General features: G+C 43.4%; 1 protein-coding gene across 2 annotated transcripts in view; it reads right to left on the bottom strand.

Annotated features, from left to right (window-relative positions):
* Positions 1-341: 341 nt before the first annotated feature.
* The window catches only part of DMC1 (DNA meiotic recombinase 1), a 53,279-nt gene continuing 33,231 nt past the window's right edge, over positions 342-20,389 (bottom strand). For both annotated transcript variants that reach the window (XM_025399884.1, XM_025399886.1), the window contains 5 exons: positions 19,458-19,531; positions 19,214-19,328; positions 18,159-18,219; positions 5,656-5,772; positions 342-899 (listed from right to left, as the gene is read on the bottom strand). In XM_025399884.1, the coding sequence (XP_025255669.1) occupies positions 830-899; positions 5,656-5,772; positions 18,159-18,219; positions 19,214-19,328; positions 19,458-19,531 (437 nt within the window). In that variant the 3' untranslated portion in view covers positions 342-829. The remainder of the gene's footprint in view (positions 900-5,655; positions 5,773-18,158; positions 18,220-19,213; positions 19,329-19,457; positions 19,532-20,389) is intronic.

Here is a 20,389-nt window from a genome sequence, read left to right as displayed (position 1 = left end):
AAGTTCAAGTGATTCTCTTACCTCAGCCTGCAGAGTAGCTGGGATTACAGGCACATGCCACTGCACTTGGCTAATTTTTGTATTTTTAGTAGAGACAGGGTTTCTCCATATTGGCCAGGCTGGTCTTGAACTCCTGACCTCAAGTGATCCACCTGCCTCGGCCTCCCAAAGTGATGGGATTACAGGTGTGAGCCACCATGCCCAGCCATAAATACATTTTTAAAAAGTAATTTCTGCTTGTCAAAGTCAAATGATTTAAAATTTGGCTTACTTTAATGTTTGTTTTCTGTTGCTATAAAGGTGAATATGCAGTTTGGTATTATAAATAGAAAGAGCTTTTTTCTTGTGGAAAAACATGCAGCTCTGTAAGTCAGTGGCACTATACCCTAGAAGAATGGTGAAGGCAAAGTCCTTAGGAGAATGGGGCATTTCTGAACTCTTAGACTTTCCATCTGCTTAGTGGCTGACTTTGAAAAGTGAAAGGGAGGGAATCACGTACGCCTTTCCCAACAACTAGTTTTACATAGGTATATATACATACACAGAATGAGAGAATTTCAGTAGGTACATATATCTACTATATATGTCAGGTATACACACACACGCACGCACACACACATATATACATATCCCTGAATTTACATACAATGTATAGTTATCACAAATCAAGGACTTTTAAGATAAATATAAGATTTAAATATCTTTTGCTGACTTTCCTTTAGTAACATGTGGGAAAAAACCTCTATTTCAAGATGTGAAATTGGAGACTGCTTTTCCATTTCTTCAGCTCCTAATAAGCACTAAGAAGCGATTTGCATCAATTCACCACCTACTCCTTGGCATCCCCAATTCCTCCAGCAGTTATTGCGAAGGTGGCTTCATTTTCAGGCATCTCAGGACTAACAGAATACAAGGGAACAGAAGTTTATAAAAAGCTCTATTTCTATAAATACTATATTCAAGTCACAGGCATTATGCTCCCATCAGTCTGAGTCTCCAGAGACATCTGAGAGTTGGTACAACCAAATGTGGCCTACAGAACTTACCCACAAGTATTATTAACCCTCACAAACATTTATTGAGCAACTTCTATATATAAAGTTCTGAATGTCAAGAAAAATTACCCCAAACTTGGAAACAGATGAAAGGATAACTGGGTGTTTATTTATTTATTTTAATTTTTTTTTTTTTTTTTTAGATGAAGTCTTGCTCTTGTCCCCCAGGCTGGAGTGCAATGGCGAGATCTCGGCTCACTGCAACCTCTGCCTCCTGAGTTCAAACAATTCTCCTGCCTCAGCCTCCCGAGTAGCTGGGATTACAGGCACCTGCCATCATCACGCCCGCCTAATTTTCATATTTTTAGTAGAGACGGGGTTTCACCATGTTGACCAGGCTGGTCTCGAACTCCTGACCTTAGGTGATCCGCCTGCCTCGGCCTCCCAAAGTGCTGGGATTACAGGCGTAAACCACTGCATCTGGCCAACTGGGTATTCTTTTAGTATAGTGTCAGGTATTGTATAGCAGCCCCTTCGGGGTTTATCTGATTCTATAGGGGTATGCACCTTTCTCATGACTGGACTAATGTAGGAGCAAACTGTAAAAGACTTTGAAATAAATTAAAAGATTACTGAGTACCTTCCGTGGAAACATAGGTTGTCTAGCATATCCTCCCAGGTTATCCAATTCTCTTTTTTTTTTTTTTTTGAGACAGAGTCTCGCTCTGTCGCCCAGGCTGGAGTGCAGTGGTGCGACCTTGGCTCACTGCAACCTCCGCCTCACGGGTTCAAGCGATTCTCCTGCCTCAGCCTCCTGAGTAGCTGGGACTATAGGGGCCCACCACCACACCTGGCAAATTTTTGTATTTTTAGTAGAGACGGAGTTTCACCATGTTGGTCAGCCTGGTTTCGAACTCCTGACCTTCCTGCCTCGGCCTCCCAAAGTGCTGGGGGATTACAGGTATGAGCCACCACGCTCGGCCCCCATGTTATCCAATTCTGTGAGGGCTGTATGCCTTCCATTGTCTTTGATCTATTTTATAACTCCGTAAGTTGTAGAGAACTATGAGCAGTGCAAATTGTTTTGTCCAGAGAGATGTAAATCGTGTAAAGTGGAATGCAATTGATTATTTTCCCATAGATATTGACTCATTTTTCATCAATTTATATTTCATTTCGTTAGAGTAGGTAGTTAGGCAGACATGAGCAGAGAAGGAGAGCCCCCCTACCCCACCAGGAATGTAATGCAACCATCAGGTGATGGTCAGGTGGTTGTTAAACTGTCTCTTTAAAATAATAGGCTGGGTGTGGTGGCTCACGCCTGTAATCCCAGCACTTTGGGAGGCTGAGGTGGGCAGATCACTTGACATCAGGAGTTCGAGACCAGCCTGGCCAACATGGTGAAACCCCCTCTCTATTAAAAATACAAAAATTAGCTGGGCATGGTGGTGGGTGCCTGTGATCCCAGTTATTCAGGAGGCTGAGGCAGAAGAATTGCTTGAACCCAGGAGGTGGAGGTTGCAGTGAGCTGAGATCGTGCCACTGCACTCTAGCCTGGGCAAAAGAGGGAGGCTCCATCTCAAAAAAAAAAAAAAAAAGATTATTTCAGTATTCCTTTGATTGACTACAATGTTCATTTGAATCACTGGTTTCCTCCTTAATTCAAGGGTTGAATAAAATCTTTGATACATGTTCATTTTATATTTATTTGCAAGAAAGTCAAGTTTTTAATTTTTTTTTTTTTTTTTTTTTTGAGACGGAGTCTCGCTCTGCCGCCCAGGCTGGAGTGCAGTGGCCGGATCTCAGCTCACTGCAAGCTCCGCCTCCCGGGTTCGCGCCATTCTCCTGCCTCAGCCTCCCGAGTAGCTGGGACTACAGGCGCCCGCCACTGCGCCCAGCTAGTTTTTTGTATTTTTTAGTAGAGACGGGGTTTCACCGTGTTAGCCAGGATGGTCTCGATCTCCTGACCTCGTGATCCGCCCGTCTCGGCCTCCCAAAGTGCTGGGATTACAGGCTTGAGCCACCGCGCCCGGCCTTAATTTTTTTAAAAATCATACTTTAGCAGGTACTGGACCCTATAGATTGTACAAAAGAGATAGAATCTTTACTTTTAAGATGTCTAACAGGTGAGCTAAGACATATGACTAGATGAAACCGTTTAGTTCGACGAAGTACATTTGTTTTTTGGGGTGTTTTTTTGAGACAAAGTCTCTGTTGCCCAGGCTGGAGTGCAGTGGCAGAATCTCGGCTCACTGTAACTTCCCCCTATTGGGTTCAAGCGATTCTCCTGCCTCAGCCTCCTGAGTAGCTGGGATTACAGGCACCCACCACCACGCCCGGCTAATTTTTGTATTTTTAATAGAGACGGAGTTTCGCCATGTTGGCCAGGCTGGTCTTGAGCTCCTGACCTCAGGTGATCCACCTGCATCGGCCTCCCAAAGTGCTGAGATTACAGGCATGAGCCATTGCACCTGGCCCAATGAAGTACATTTGTCACAAATTTCTAGAGCTTGCCAAAGCTCCATAAAACAGCATTTTGGTGGTGGGCGCCTGTAATCCCAGCTACTCGGAAGACTGAGGCAGGAGAATGGTGTGAACACGGGAGGCGGAGCTTGCAGTGAGCAGAGATTGCGCCAATGCACTCCAGCCTGGGCTACAGAACGAGACTCCGTCTCAAAAAACAAAAAACATAGCATTTATGGGCCGGGTGCGGTGGCTCACGCCTGTAATCCCAGCACTTTGAGAGGCCAAGGTGGGAGAATCACCTGAGGTCGGGAGTTCAAGACCAGCCTGACCAACATGGAGAAACCCTGTCTCTATTAAAAATACAAAATTAGCAGATGTGGTAGTGCATGCCAGCAATTCCAGCTACTCGGGAGGCTGAGGCAGGAGAATCTATTGCAGTGAGCCAAGATCACTCCATTGCACTCCAGTCTGGACAACAAGAGCGAAACTCCTTCTCAAAAACAAAATCAACAACAGGCCAGGCGCGGTGGCTCATACCCGTAATCCCAGCACTTTGGGAGGCTGAGGCGGGCGGATCACGAGGTCAAGAGATCAAGACTATCCTGGCTAACACAGTGAAACCCCTTCTCTACTAAAAATACAAAAAAATTAGCTGGGCGTGGTGCTGGGTGCCTGTAGTCCCAGCTACTTGGGAGGCTGAGGCAGGAGAATGGCATGAACTGGGAGGCAGAGCTTGCAGTGAGCCGAGATCGCACCACTGCACTCCAGCCTGGGCGACAGAGCGAGACTCCATCTCCAAACAAACAAAACAACAACAACAGCAACAACAACAAAAATGTAGCATTTATGTATTATAATCTTCAACAGAGACAGATGGTGAAAAAAAAAATGGTCGGAACAAAAACCATCTTAGATAGATGGGGGAACTGATTATTTAATATTTATTCAATAATAATACATAATAAGTACTACTGTGATTCATAGCAAACACCAGATTAAGAGCTCATCTGATCTTTAGGGAGCAGCTTTTCCCTCTCTAGGCTACCCTAGAGTTACTGCAAATCTTTGCTTTGTGGCTTGGGGTTGATCAGTCAGTCACAAATATGACCCATCTACCATGTCCCAGGAACTGGGAATACACCGGTGAGGAAGCAAACCCTTAGGATTACTATCTAGAGGGGATGACATATGTTATACAAATCATTACCAATAAAATGAAAGTAAGTTCCTTGAGGGCATGAACTAGTCTTTTTGTTTTGTTCACTGCTTTATCCCAAGAACCTAGAACAGCTAACATGTAGTAGTTTTTCTCTGTAAAAATTTATTAAATCTGTAATTCTTTATTTTTTAAAATTTTGTATTTTTTATTTTTTTAAAACAGAGTTTTGCTCTGTTGCCCAGGCTGGAGTGCAGTGCCACGATCTTGGCTCATTGCAACCTCCGCCTCCCGGGTTCAAGCAATTCTCCTGCCTCAGCCTACTGAGTAGTTGGGATTACAGGCGCCTGCCACCATGTCCGGCTAATTTTTGTAGTTTTAGTAGAGATGGTGTTCCACCATGTTGGCCAGGCTGGTCTCAAACTCCTGGCCTCAGGTGATCCGCCCACCTTGGCCTCCCAAAGTACTAGGATTACAGGTGTGAGCCACTGTGCCGGGCCAAAATCTGTAATTCTTAATTAAACACATAAAGTGCTGAGAAAGAATATAGCGTATAATATACTGAGTAACCTAGACTGTAAGGGTTAGGGAAAGGTTCCCCGAGAAAGTGATGTTTAAACTGAAACCTGAAAAACAAATGGAGTTAACTTGGCAAAAATACTTGATACTTACCTTGCACTTACTACACTTTAATTGGAATTGATTATTTCATTATCTAGGTGTATGCTTTGAAAGGTCAGGGAGCAAGTCAATGTGTCAATAGAATTCCTCAATCCCTAGTACCTAGCACACAGTAGGGACTTCCCAATAAATTGAATACTTTTTTTATAAGGAAATTCAAACACACAGCATCTGCCAGTAATAATTATAGCCTTGCGGTGGCTCACACCTATAGTCCCAACACTTTGGGTGGCCAAGGTGGGAGAATTGCTTGAGCCTAGGAGTTTGAGACCAGCTTGGGCAACATGGCAAAACCCCATCTCTACACACACACACACACACACACACACACACACACAAAGAATAAAAAAAAATTACCTATCATAAATCTTGGCAATTCTGAGCTCTCCTCTTCCCTTTCGCAAGCTTATTCTTGTTGTTGAAGCATGAGCCAGAATGTGTCCCCCAATGGGTTTTTTGGGATCTGCCTGAAAGCTGAATTAATAAAATATCTTTTCAGGTTTCATCATATGGACTATATATGGCAATATCTGCCATTACAAGGCAACCTTTCTGTGGTGGATGTCAGGAGTTGGAGTAAGTGTATATTCTAAACAAGCAGAGGCTTGTTCATAAACTAAGGAGTGGGGTGAGTTTTGGAGCTGCTATATACCTCATCTAGTCTAGGTTTCTGAGATTCCTATCATAGTTTATATTTTGTTTGACTTTTTCCTTTTTTTTTGAGATGGAGTCTAGCTCTGTCGCCCAGGCTGGAGTGCAGTGGTGTGCTCTCACTCACTGCAACCTCTGCCTCCTGGGTTCAAGAAATTCTCCTGCCTCAGCCTCCCAGGTAGCTGGGATTACAGGCACCCACCACCATGCCCAGCTAATTTTTTGCATTTTTAGTAGAGCCAAGGTTTCACTGTGTTGGCCAGGCTGGTCTTGAACTCCTGACCTCATGATCTGCCTGCCTCGGCCTCCCAAAGTGCTGGGGTTACAAGCGCAAGCCACCACGCCCAGCCTGACTTTTAAAAATGAGATTACTGGCCGGGTGAGGTGGCTCACGCCTGTAACCCCACTACTTTGGGAGGCCGAGGCGGGCGGATCACCTGAGGTTGGGAGTTCAAGATCAGCTTGACCAACATGGAGAAACCCTGTCTCTACCAAAAATACAAAATTAGCTGGGTGTGGTGGCACATGCCTGTAATCCCAGCTACTCAGGAGGCTGAGGCAGGAGAATCGCTTGAACCTGGGAGGTGGAGGTTGTGGTGAGCCGAGATCGCGCCATTGCATTGCAGCCTGGGTAACAAAAGCGAGACTCCGTCTCAATAAATAAATAAATAAATAAATAAATAATAAAGCACACTACATGGTAATTTTAAATGTATGGGTTTTTTTTTTTTTTTGCTCCGCCTCCCGGGTTCACGCCATTCTCCAGCCTCAGCCTCCCGAGTAGCTGGGACTACAGGCGCCCGCCATCTCGCCCGGCTATTTTTTGTATTTTTTAGTAGAGACGGGGTTTCACTGTGTTCGCCAGGATGGTCTCGATCTCCTGACCTCGTGATCCGCCCATCTCGGCCTCCCAAAGTGCTGGGATTACAGGCTTGAGCCACCGCGCCCGGCCAAATGTATGGGTCTTATTCCCCAACTATACTCCAAATCTCTGTTCATCTTTGAAACTCCAGTGCCTGGAAAAGTGCCTATACTATACAGGGCACTCCATAAATATTGTGGAATAAATATAGAGATGACAATTTGGGACTCCCTAGTCTAGGTCCTTCTTGGACACAGATTTGTGTCATATCTTCAAAACTGCAATTCAGGGAACTTTTGAAGAGTGTTCTGACAGAGGCAAATATAAAAGAAGATAGATTCCCCCAGTTGAAGCACCATGCCTCCCATGCCATTATAGATAACCTAAACAAGACTGGGAAGCTAGAGCTTCTAGATGTGTAGTCATGATTTTTCTTCTTAGCAAACTATTGTTCGCTGTTACTAGTGTGGTACCCGATGTGCAAAAAAGAAGAGAGACAATTGCTTGTCATTACTGTAGGTGAAGAGCCTGAATGTTAAGAACACTATTTCCAAAAGGAGATGATTTTGAATCACCCAAATGGGGAAATAAATTATAGCATTTGCAAAAGGGCAAAGAAAACATATAGGAATGAGGCTGGGCACAGTGGCTCACGCCTGTAATCCCAGCCCTTTGGGAGGCTGCGGCAGGTGGATCCCTTGAGCCCAGGAGTTCAAGACCAGTCTGGACAACATGGTAAAACCCCATCTCTACAAAAAAATACAAAAATTAGCTGGGCAGGGTGGTGCGTGCCAGTAGTCCTGGCTACTCAGGAGGCTGACACAGGAAGATCTCTCGAGTCCAGGAAGTTGAGGCTGTGGTGAGTCGTGATTGTGCCACTGCACTCCAGTCACTCCAGCCTGGGTGACAGAGCAAGACCCTGTCCCAAAAGTAAAATAAAATACACAAAATAAAAGAAAAAAAAAGAAAAAGAAAGATATTATGGGGATAAAAAAGTCTTAACAAATGATTCATAAACTAAGAAGTTATACTTAATCAAAATAGGCTGTGACATAGCAGCCTTAGCTCCAGGAGAATATCAAGCCAATTCAAATTTTGTTTGTTTGATATAATCCATAGGTTAAAAAGAACGGAAAACAAACAAATTTTGTTTGTTCCACTAAGGTGTTCGGGATTTTGTGTCAAATTTATGGATTTTTTTTTTTTTTTTTGAGACGGAGTCTTGCTCTGTTGTCCAGGCTGGAGTGCAGTGCCGTGATCGTGGCTCACTGCAATCGCCACCTCCCGGGTTCAAGTGATTCTCCTGGCTTAGCCTCCTGAGTAGCTAGTAGTAGATTACAGGCGCATGCCACCACGCCCGGCTAATTTTTGTATTTTTAGTAGAGATGGGGTTTCACCATGTTAGTCAGGCTGGTCTTGAACTACCTGACCTCATGATCTGCCCGCCTCAGCCTCCCAAAGTGCTGGGATTACAGGCATGAGCCACGACCACGCCTGGCCAAATTTATGGCTCTTAACCTTTCTTGTAGGTCACTAACACTTTGATAATTTAATAAAAACGTTCCCCCCCCCAAAAAAAGGCACATATACACACATACAAAAATTTTTGTGTAAGTCTAGGAAATTCATAACCCCTTCTCTGGTGTACATGGGTATTAATAATAATAATAATAATAATAATAATAACAACTGAGATTTACTGAGTCCTTGCTATGTGGCAGACATTCTTCTAAGTCATCACATTTTTCCCTTTGCTTGAATTCCATATCTAGTAAATAATTTCAGATCAAAATTTGGATTCCTATTGAGGTCTACTTACAGGGAGAGAATGTGCTGGTCACATGAATCTCGAATGTAGTTACATTTTCATTATCAATAAACTGGCCCCCTGGTTCTTCATTCAGTCTCATGAGCTTGATTAATGTGTGTCTGCTCCCAAGAAACAGATTGGTTCTTAGTAGGCTGACCAAATCAAACCTCTGCCTGCAAGGCTGAGAGCTCTGGACTATGGTCAATTCACTGGAAAAATGGATACATCCCTGCAAAACCTCTCAGGTGACAGCATACCAGCCATTCCCCAGGCAGAAGCAGTCCTGATATACTGTGTGTTGTATGAGCTCTGGAGTTAGACCTGGGTTCAAATTCTGGCTTTTTAGCCATATGACTTGAAGAAAATTGTTTAACCATTCTAAATCTCTGTTTCTTCTTTTGTTATTTTTTTTTTTTAGATGGCATCTTTCTCTGCCGCCCAGGCTAGAGTTCAGTGCCAGGATCTCAGCTCACTGCAGCCTCAGCCTCCCGAGTTCAAGCGATTCTCCTGCCTCAGCCTCTGGAGTAGCTGGGACTACAGGCACCTGCCATCATGCCCGGCTACTTTTTGTGTTTTCAGTAGAGACAGAGATTCACAATGTTGGCCAGGCTGGTCTTGAACTCCTGACCTCAAGTGATCCACCCACCTCGGCCTCCCAAAGTGTTGGGATTAGAGGTGTGAGCCACTGCACTGGACCTCCTTCTCCTTTTTTTTTTTTTTTTTTTTTTTGTTGAGACGGAGTCTTGCTGTGTCACCCAGGCTGGAGTGCAGTGGCACAATCTCAGTTCACTGCAAACTCTGCCTCCCGGGTTCAGGCAATTATCCCTGCCTCAGCCTCCCAAGTAGCTGGGATTTTGCCATGTTAGTCAGGCTGGTCTTGAACTCCTGACCTCAGGTGATCTGCCTGCCTCAGCCTCCCAAAGTGCTGGGATTACAGGTGTGAGTCACCATGCCTGGCCTTATTTCTTCATTTTTAATGGGGGATAATAACTGTAATAGTTGTAAAATAAAATGAAATAATTTGGGTAAGGCATAAGTTCAGTGACTACAATTATTTACCTGCTTTCCTAATCCTGACTTAAACATTTATTACCTATATTACCTTGGGCTACCTTTATGAACCTGTTTCTTTCACTATAAAATGAGAATAAAAAGACTTTACCTCTTAGGGCATTGTGAGGATTCAAGATATATTGAATCTTTTTTTTTTTTTTTTTTTTGAGGCGGAGTCTCGCTCTGTCGCCCAGGCTGGAGTGCAGTGGCGCGATCTCGGCTCACTGCAAGCTCCGCCTCCCGGGCTTACGCCATTCTCCTGCCTCAGCCTCCCGAGTAGCTGGGACCACAGGCGCCCGCCACCTCGCCCGGCTAGTTTTTTGTAATTTTTAGTAGAGACGGGGTTTCACCATGTTAGCCAGGATGGTCTCGATCTCCCGACCTCGTGATCCGCCCGTCTCGGCCTCCCAAAGTGCTGGGATTACAGGCTTGAGCCACCGCGCCCGGCCCTTTTTTTTTTTTTTTTTTTTTTGAGAGAGAGTCCACTCTGTCACCCAGGCTAGAGTGCAGTGTCATGATCTCGGCTCATTGCAAACTCCACTACCCAGGCTGAAGTGATTCTCCTGCCTCAGTCTCCTGAGTAGCTGGGATTGCAGGTGTGTGCCACCACACTGAGCTAATTTTTTTGTATTTTTAGGATGTGGAGTTTCACCATGTTGGCCAGGATGGTCTCAAACTCCTGACCTTAAATGATCTGCCTGCCTTAGCCTCCCAAAGTGCTGGGATTACAGGTGTGAGCCACTGCACCCGGCCTGAATCTCGAATAGTATACATAAAAGCCTCCTATGTGCCAGGAACTATACCTGTTCACTTACATACGTTTGTTCTATCCTTACGGCAATCTTGGCACATAAGAGATCCTCGATAAAGGATAATTATTGGCTGGGCACAGTGGCTCACACTTGTAATCCCAGCACGTTGGGAGGCCAAGGTGGGCAGATCGCTTGTTTGATCCCTTGGAGGCCCACGAGTTTGAGACTAGGCTGGCAAAAGGGTGAAACCCTGTCTCTACAAAAAATACAAAAAATGAGCTCGGTGTGGTGGCATGTGCCTGGTTCTGTGCTGTCTTGGAGGCTGAGGTGGGAGGATCGCTTGAGCCTGGGAGTCCAAGGCTGCAGTGAGCTAAGATCATGCCACTGCACTCCAGCCTGGGCAACAGAGACCCTGTCTCAAAAATTAAACTAAACTAAACTAAACTAAACTAATACATAGGATAACTATTATTTAACTAAACAATTCAGCTAAAACAGTCACTCTGTCAGTGAAAAGTAGACCAGGAAACTTTTCTTTAAGTTTCTTTGAACTTCCTGACTCTTACAGTAGTTATAACCAAGTCTTGAGGTGAAGTACAAGAAGGTGTAATAGCATTCCACATTCTTTTAGAGGGCTTTAATTTTCTTCTATTTCTGACCAAGCAAAAACAGCTTCAGAAAACCACCCATAACCCTCCTTGAGCCTATCGTCTTATTTCCTCTTCTTTTATATTTTCTTCTCTTCTTCTCTCTTCCTTTTGTCAGGGAACTGGGGAGTATGGCGAGGAGGAGGAAGAGATGGAGGTGGATATTAGTAATAAAGAGGGGATGAGAATATTTCATTTCTCCCCCTCTGGTTGAACAGGATATGGCATATTACCTTGTTGAGGGTAAGACCCAAAACAGCCTGACCTGGCAATGTCAAATTAGGATGCTGGAGTCATGAAACATATAGAGTTATGGTATAGGATGGGGAGGATGGTACAGTGAGGTTCAAGTAGCATTAACTTTGATGTCAAAGATACCTGGGTTCAAATCCTGTCTCCCACATTCTTAAATTCTGGGATTGGGCAAGCACTAAGTATTCTGAGCCTCTGTTTCCACCTTTATAAATTAGGAATAATCATCATGCCTACCTTAAATACTGATTGGAGTGTGGATCTTGAGGGGCATGAGCAAGGGCAAGCTTGAGGGACAATAAGTACTCCTGGTGCTTTTTACTTGCTAAGGAGTGAGGTTACAAATGGCATTTTCGAGAAGTGGTCCATTGAGGAGAGAAAGATTGAACTTGCCCAAGAATGAGGAGGCTTTTTTTGAGATGGAGCCTTGCTCTGTCACCCAGGCTAGAGTGCAGTGGCAGGATCTCGGCTCACTGCAACCTCTGCCTCCTGGGTTCAAGCAATTCTCCCTGCCTTAGCCTCCCAAGCTGGATTACAGGAACCCGCCACCACACCAGGCTAATTTTTGTATTTTTAGTAAAGATGCAGTTTTGCCATGTTGGCCAGGCTGGTGTCAAACTCCTGACCTCAGGTGATCCACCTGCCTCAGCCTCCCAAAGTGCTGGGATTACAGTTGTGAGCCATGCCTGGCAGGGGAGGCTTTGAGATTTTGGGAAGACGGGGGAAAGGGGAGTACCGCCAAAGGAGAAGAATTTTGAGGAAAGAGAAGAGATGGTTAAAAAAAAAAAGGACATGCTTAAGAAGTTTTATTAAGTAATTCTCCCCTCTGTCTTCTTCCAAAATATGCAGAAAAATATATACTTTTTTCAACATTTTAAAGATGGAATTCTGGGTTCTTTTTTTGGTGGGGAGGTGAGATGGGGAGGGATTCAACAACATACTGAGATTGGTTTCACAAAAACAACAGGGAGCCTCCAAGGAGGCTGTGAGTTACATTGGGTCACATGATAATTAGATAAGATGATGCATAAAAGCACCTGGCACATGGTAAGTAATCAATAAATATAAATTAATTTTGAGAGGGAGGAAAATGAAGTTCCAATAGTTCAAATCACTTGTACAAGGTCACCATGCTAGTGACCCTGGTTTAATGTTTTTTCTCTAATCATGTTGCCTCTAATTTATGCTAATGATGTTGGATCAGAAGGTGACATCCTTAGGACAGGTGTGGTGGCTCACACCTCTAATCCCAGCACTTTGGGAGGCCAAGGCAGGCGGATCGCCTGAGGTCAGGAGTTCAAGACCAGCCTGGCCAACATGGTGAAACCCTGTCTCTACTAAAAATACAAAAATTAGCCAGGTGTGGTGGAGTGCTCCTGTAATCCCAGTTACTCAGGAGGCTGAGGCAGGAGAATCTCTTGAACCTGGGAGGTGGAGGTTGCAGTGAGCCAAGATCATGCCACTGCACTCCAGCCTGGGCAACAACAAACAAACAAAAAGAAGGTGACATCCTTAAGAGAATAAACTGACTGTACATTTATAAGACTGCCAGTGTTCTAAGGTGACTTTTTGTTTTCCTAAAACAAATACACAAATGAAGTAGGTGGCAACATCATGGTCTTATTTGTTGTTCATCTTGTTATTTGCCCCAGTGTGAGACTTTATGGGCTGATACTTTGACTTTTTATCTCCAAGTCTTCATCAAGTAGATCATTACAGTTCTAAAGTCTGTATTTGTAAGCCTCATCTAGGAGCTACTCCTCTTGCTGTATTGTATGGCAGCTCCTTGCCTCTATAACTTCGTTCCTTTTTAATACAATGTGCAATCAAGTATAATACATGGGATATAACCCTCAATTACTGTCAGGGTACTTGCGGACTCATACCAATTATAGTGATATTTCCCTGACAGGCCCCAGAGGAGCTGCAGCTTGGAGTTTCCCAACACTGAGAAACAAAGATATTTTCTTTATGGGAGGTTTCCTAATAGCATTTAAAATCTTTTAGTTTAAAATTGTCCTTTTTTTCCCCCATTTAGCTGTGGCAACTTTTATGCTTTATATAAAGACAAGCATTTAATTTGTATTGTTATAATTTAATATACTTTATTAACATACCAATTATAGTGAACCTTGTTTCCTAACAATTCAGCTAGGTGGAGGAGATGATGTTTCAGAGTTGACTTACCCAGTAAAAATACTAGCCTTTGTTACTTTGTCTAGCACTTTACTTAGCTTCTTCATTTTCAGTCTCCTCCCCATTCCAACTCCCTCTTCAATTATCTGTCACCTCTCCATTTCTTTCATTGTCTTATTGGAATTAATTCAAAATTGTTTTACTCTTTTTGAAACTTTCTACAAATATAAGAAAAATAACCCCTATCTGACCTAATTTCCACTGATTTCCTTTGCCTTCTAACTCTAGAGTGACAGTTTTGGCCTCTTCAATGCTCCCTCCCGACACCTGAAGAAAGAACATTGCTCTTTAACTTGTACTGTTTTATTTGAATGCAACCCACTTCCTCCCTCTGAGCCAATGAGTCATTTTCTCTTTTTAAAGTCAGCCTTAAAAATCTTCCATTTCTCTTCAGTTTAAAATTATTCTCTTTGTGAAGCACTTCATGTCCTGTGTATGAAAGTCACCCCATAAAACAGATGATTGCCTTAACCACTCAACGACTATACTATAGACACTATAGACAATGTGTGACTTACCAAGACTAAACTTTTGAGTTGAACGGACATCATTTATTTTCCTTCTTTCTTTTTTTTATTTTTGAGACAGAGTCTCACTCTGTCACCCAGGCTGAAGTGCAGGGGTGAGATCTCAGCTCACTGTAACCTCCCCTGCTGGGTTCAAACCATTCTTCTGCCTCAGCCTCCTGAGTAGCTGGGATTACACGCACACGTCTTTACACCCGGCTAATTTTTATATTTTTAGTAGAGATGGGGTTTTGCCATGTTGGCCAGGCTGGTCTCGATCTCCTGACCTCGTGATCCACCTGCCTTTGTCTCCCAAAGTGCTGGATTACAGGAATGAGCCACCGCACCCAGCCACAATAATTTTTTTTTTTGAGACAGCTTCTCACTCTCTTGCCCAGGATTGAGTGTAGTGGTGCAAACATGGCTCACTGCAGCCTTGACCTCCCAGGCTCAAGCAATCCTCCTGCCTCAGCCTCCTCGCAAGTAGCTAGGACTACAGGCATTTGCCACCATGCTTGGCTAATTTTTTTATTTTTTGTAGAGATAAGGTCTCTCTATGTTGCCCAGGCTCCTGGGCTCAAGCAGTCCTTCTGCCTCAGCCTCCCAAAGTGCTGGGATTACAGGTGTGAGCTACCATGCTTGGCCGAGGCCAGGATTTCTGTCTTTTTTGTTCACTAGTGAATTCTCAGAATATTGTTACATAGTAGATTTTCAATAAATATTCATTGAGTGAATAAATGATTGATTTCCCCTCCTCAATCTTCTAAATTGCTTAATACCATTTGAGTAGTTAATATTTTTCATAAGAATCTCTTGTAACTAAGTAGAAAATACTTATAAAATGGTCTTGAGGCCAAGCGCGGTGGCTCATGCTTGTAATCCCAGCACTTTGGGAGGCTAAGGCGGACGGATCACGAGGTCAGGAGATTGAGACTATCCTGGCTAACTCGGTGAAACCCCGTCTCTACTAAAAACACAAAAAATTAGCCTGGCGTGGTGGCAGGCACCTGTAGTTCCAGCTACTAGGGAGGCGGAGGTGAGAGAATGGCGTGAATCCGGGAGGCGGAGCTTGCAGTGAGCCGAGATCCTGCCATTGCACTCCAGCCTGAGTGACAGAGCGAGACTCCGTCTCAAAAAAAAAAAAAAAAAAAAAGGGCCTTGAAAAGTGATAGATAGATATCAAACTGCAAAAGATTAAGCAAAAGGTTAAGGGTAAGTTTGGAAAATGCCTAAAGAGAGACACATTCATTTCAATACAATTTACAGAATTTACTCCAGCATATCAAATATCTTTTTATATGTATATATGTCAATGATTCATTTAATCTGCTACCACACGATGTATTGCTTCTGTTTTAAAGTAATAGCACTTTGTATTGCAACCATCAGAGTAATAATTAATTTATTCTAATTTAGGCAAGAATCTTCAATGGATGCGAATATAAATACATGAAAGCTGATTGCAGAGCAAGATATTTACACAGTCTCAAATTATCACCCCACAAATTACTAATTAAATGCAAAACGGAATTTTTGTAATTTTCTTTTACAATGGAGACCTCATGTGAATATCATTTTAATCATATGATCAGAATTAATATCACTAATAATGGGACAAACTGCCATCATGTGCTTCCTGATATGATATACTGAGAAGGGCTTAATATTGCTTATGTAGTTTTCCTGTCAAAATGTTTAACATTTTAAATAATGAAGAAAAAAATCAACTTCAAATTGAGGGACATTGCAAAACAGTTAGCCTGTGTTCTACAAAAATGTCAGTGCCACAAAAGTCTAACAAAGTGGCCGGGCGCGGTGGCTCAAGCCTGTAATCCCAGCACTTTGGGAGGCCGAGACGGGCGGATCACGAGGTCAGGAGATCAAGACCATCCTGGCTAACATGGTGAAACCCCGTCTCTACTAAAAAATACAAAAAACTAGCCGGGCGAGGTGGTGGGCATCTGTAGTCCCAGCTACTCGGGAGGCTGAGGCAGGAGAATGGCGTAAACCCGGGAGGCGGAGCTTGCAGTGAGCTGAGATCTGGCCACTGCACTCCAGCCTGGGCAACAGAGTGAGACTCCGTCTCAAAAAAAAAAAAAAGTCTAACAAAGTTTGAAGAGCTGTTCTGATTAAAGGAGACTAAAGAGACATGACAGTTACACGCAGTGCATGTTCTTTAATTGATCCTGAATTGAATGCAAAACAAAAAAACCCCAACAACTATAAAGGACATTATTGGAGCAATTGGAGACACTTGAATACAATTGTATATTAGATAACATTATTATGCCAATGTTAGAATTTCTGAATGTGATAATTGTATTGTGGCTATGTAGAAGAACATCATTCTTAGAAGAGATATGCTGAAGTATTAAGAGGTGAAGTGTCATGATGTCTGCCAATAATTTTCAGTGGTTCAGAAGAAACTTCTCAAATGACTCAACAAAAAATACATATACAGGCTGGGCGTGGTGGCTAACACCTGTAATCCCAGCACTTTGGGAGGCTGAGGTGGGTGAACCACCTGAGGTCAGGAGTTCGAGACCAGCCTGGCCAACATGGTGAAACCCTGTCTCTATTAAAAATTAAAAAATTAGCCAGGCGTGGTGACCCTCCAGCTACTGGGGAGGCTGAGGCAGGAGCATCACCTGAGCCTGGGAGGCAGAGGTTGCAGTGAGCAGAGATGGTGCCACTGCATTGCAGCTTGGGTGACAGAGTGAAACTTTGTCTCATAAAAAAAAAAAGAAAAAAGAAAAAGAAAAAGAAAACATTTTTAAAAAGCATTATCATGAATTTAGATTTTTTTTGCTTTGTTTGAGACAGTCTTGCTCTGTCTCCCAGGCTGGAGTGCAGTGGTGTGAATATAGGATTATTTTGATTGCTTATTCAGACACATAATGCTCAAAATTTGTTATGGTGGCAACAAACCTTTCTTTGATTTTTCTATTTTTATTATCCTACTTTAGCTCTCTGTGTCCTTCTATTCACTGCCGTGTTTCAGAGCCATCGATGGTTATGTCATGTGCACAACACTTCAACAAATTCTGAATATGCCTAATGTGAACTGAAGTTCTTTTTCTTCAAACAGGAGACTTCTCCCATAGGGCCTCTGATAAATATATCTCATGTATATCCTGTAGAATGATGACTTTTTTGTTTTTATGTATGGTTTTTATTGCACTGATAAGCTGCAACATTAGTTTTTATTTCCCTAGGATCTATTTCTTATCGTCCTCCCATACCCCTTTAGCCCTAGACCAAAGAGAAGCCCAAAGTACTGCTGAAAATGATTAAAGTATCACTTTATTCTATAAAGAACTAGAGAAAAATAGATTCTGGATATCAAGTGATATTTACAATTATGAAGTAATATACGCTGTGCAATACAGTGATTTTTTTTTTTTTTGAGATGGAGTTTTGCTCTTGTTGCCCAAGCTGGAGTGCAATGGCGTGATCTTGGCTCACTGCAACCTCTGCCTCCTGGGTTCAAGTGATTCTCCCACCTCAGCCTCCCGAGTACCTGGGATTACAGGTGCATGCCACCACGCCCAGCTAATTTTTGTATTTTTAGTAGAGATGAGGCTTCACCATGTTGGCCAGGCTGGTCTCGAACTCCTGACCTCAGGTAATCCACCCATCTCGGCCTCCCAAAGTGTTGGGATTACAGGCGTGAGCCACTGCGCCCGGCAATAAAGTGATTTGTGATATATTTGTGTCCACATAAAGACTAATGATTTTGAAATTCTTTTCTTTCTTTCTTTTTTTTTTTTTTGAGATGGAGTCTTGCTCTGTTGCCCAGGCAGGAGTTCAATGGCACGATCTCGGCTCACTGCAACCTCCGCCTCCCACGTTCAAGTGATTCTTCTGCCTCAGCCTCTTGAGTAGCTGGGATTACAGGTGTGCGCCACCACACCCGGCTAATTTTTGTATTTTTAGTAGAGACGTGGTTTCATTATGTTAGTCAGGCTGGTCTCAATCTCCTGACCCCATGATCTGCCTGCCTTGGCGTGCTAAAGTGCTGGGATTACAGGCATGAGCCACTGTGCCCAGCCTTGAAATTATTTTCTGTTTTACCCTTAACCCTCTTTATGTTAACCTCTGTGAAATAAAAAGTAGAATATTGGGGCTTACGTCATAGTTGCTCCTGGATCGGCGGTCATTTGATTGGTCACAAAAACAGCCACATTATATTCTGTATCAAGAGATAAAATTTTAAAACTATGAGAAAGGCTATATATATATATTTTATTATTATTATTATTATTATTTATTTATTTATTTTTGGAGACGGAGTTTCACTCTTGTTGCCTAGGCTGTAGTGCAATGGCGTGATCTCGGCTCACCACAACCTCCGCCTCCTGGGTTCAAGTGATTCTCCTGCTTCAGCCTCCCGAGTAGCTGGGATTAGAGGCATGCACCACCACACCAGGCTAATTTTATATTTTTTAGTAGAGACGGGGTTTCTCCATGTTGGTCAGGCTGGTCTCGAACTCCCAAACTCCCGACCTCAAGTGATCCGCTCGCCTTGGCCTCCCAAAGTGCTGGGATTACAGGCGCGAGCCAAGAAAGGCAATATAGATATTTAAAAGTTCATCGTTTAGATTTTAGAGTTTAGAAATATTGCATCATGAATTTATTTTATAAATAACATCATATTCCTATTTTTCATTGACAACAAAAAGTATTTGTTATTATTATTATTAAGGTTAGAATAAATATTTTTGGTTTAAAAAAACAGTTGTAAAGCTGGGCGCAGTGGCTCATGCCTGTAATCTCAGCACTTTGGAGGTTGAGGTGGGCAGATCATGAGGTCAGGAATTTGAGATCAGCCTGGCCAACGTGGTGAAACCCTGTCTCTACTAAAAATACAAAAAATTGGCCAGACATGATGGCAGGTGCCTATAATCCCAACTACTCAGGAGGCTAAGGAGGAAGAATCGCTTGAACCAGAGAGGCGGAGGTTACAGTGAGCCGAGATCGTGCCACTGCACTCCAGCCTGGGCAACAGTGCGAGACACTGCCTCAGAAAGAAAAAAAAAAAAAAAAAAAATTGTATTCTCATGAAGGTAATTTTATTTAAAAAAAACAACAACAAACCACTGCCTCCTGACATTATATTCCAAGCTTCTCTGCAAAGTATACTTGACAAACGTAGTCACAGATGCCATTTTATTTTAAAGATATACCTTCTGAGATTTTTTGGAGTCGTGACAACATCTGGGCCAATTTTTGCTGCCGTTCGGCCAACTCTCCACGGCCACTGAAATCCACTCGAAAAAGTGCCATTATTGAATCGATAATCTACACAGGATTAAGGTAAAAATAAACATGCATTTGGAAATTGAAGGAAAACGTTATTTGAATAGAGATCAATAGAATAAAAATATTATGCTAAATAGCTCTGTGAAAGCAGTATTTAAAAGCTTGTACCAATAGTTTGAAGATGCCAGCTTCTTCATGGAACTTTGCTGCTACATAATCAAGTAGCTCCATCTGATGTTCACCTGGTGGGAAATGCAGTGAGAAAATGTTATAAAAGTTGAAAGAGGCAGAGGCTAAGATCATTCATATTCTTGGGAGCCAGGCAAAAGAAAGTCCTTGAAGGATTCTCTTATTTATTACTTTATTAAATATTATCGCAGCCTGGCATGGTGGCTCATGCCTGTAATCCCAACACTTTGGGAGGCCGAGGCGGGTGGATTTCTTGAGGTCAGGAGTTCAAGACCAGCCTGGCCAACATGGTGAAACCTTGACTCTACTAAAAAAATACGAAAATTAGGCCAGGCGCGGTGGCTCATACCTGTAATCCCAGCACTTTGGGAAGCCGAGGCAGGCGGATCATTAGGTCAGGAGTTCAAGACCAGCCTGGCAACATGGTGAAACCCTGTCTCTACTAAAAAAAGAAAAATACAAAAATTAGCTGGGCATGGTGGTGGGCACCAGTGATCCCAGCTACTCGGGAGGCTGAGGCAGGAGAATCGCTTGAACCTGGGAGGCTGAGGCTGCAGTGAGCAGTGATTGCGCCACTATGCTCCAGCCTGGGCGATAGAGCAAGACTCTATCTCGTTTAAAAAATATATATCATGGCTGGGCGCGGTGGCTCAAGCCTGTAATCCCAGCACTTTGGGAGGCCGAGACGGGCGGATCACGAGGTCAGGAGATCGAGACCATCCTGGCTAATCCGGTGAAACCCCGTCTCTACTAAAAAATACAAAAAACTAGCCGGGCGAGGTGGCAGGTGCCTGTAGTCCCAGCTACTCGGGAGGCTGAGGCAGGAGAATGGCGTAAACCCGGGAGGCGGAGCTTGCAGTGAGCTGAGATCCGGCCACTGCACTCCAGCCTGGGCGACACAGCGAGACTCC

Source organism: Theropithecus gelada, chromosome 10, assembly GCF_003255815.1.
Source record: "Theropithecus gelada isolate Dixy chromosome 10, Tgel_1.0, whole genome shotgun sequence".
Lineage (NCBI taxonomy): Eukaryota > Metazoa > Chordata > Mammalia > Primates > Cercopithecidae > Theropithecus > Theropithecus gelada.
This window is presented reverse-complemented; position numbering and strand designations above follow the sequence as displayed.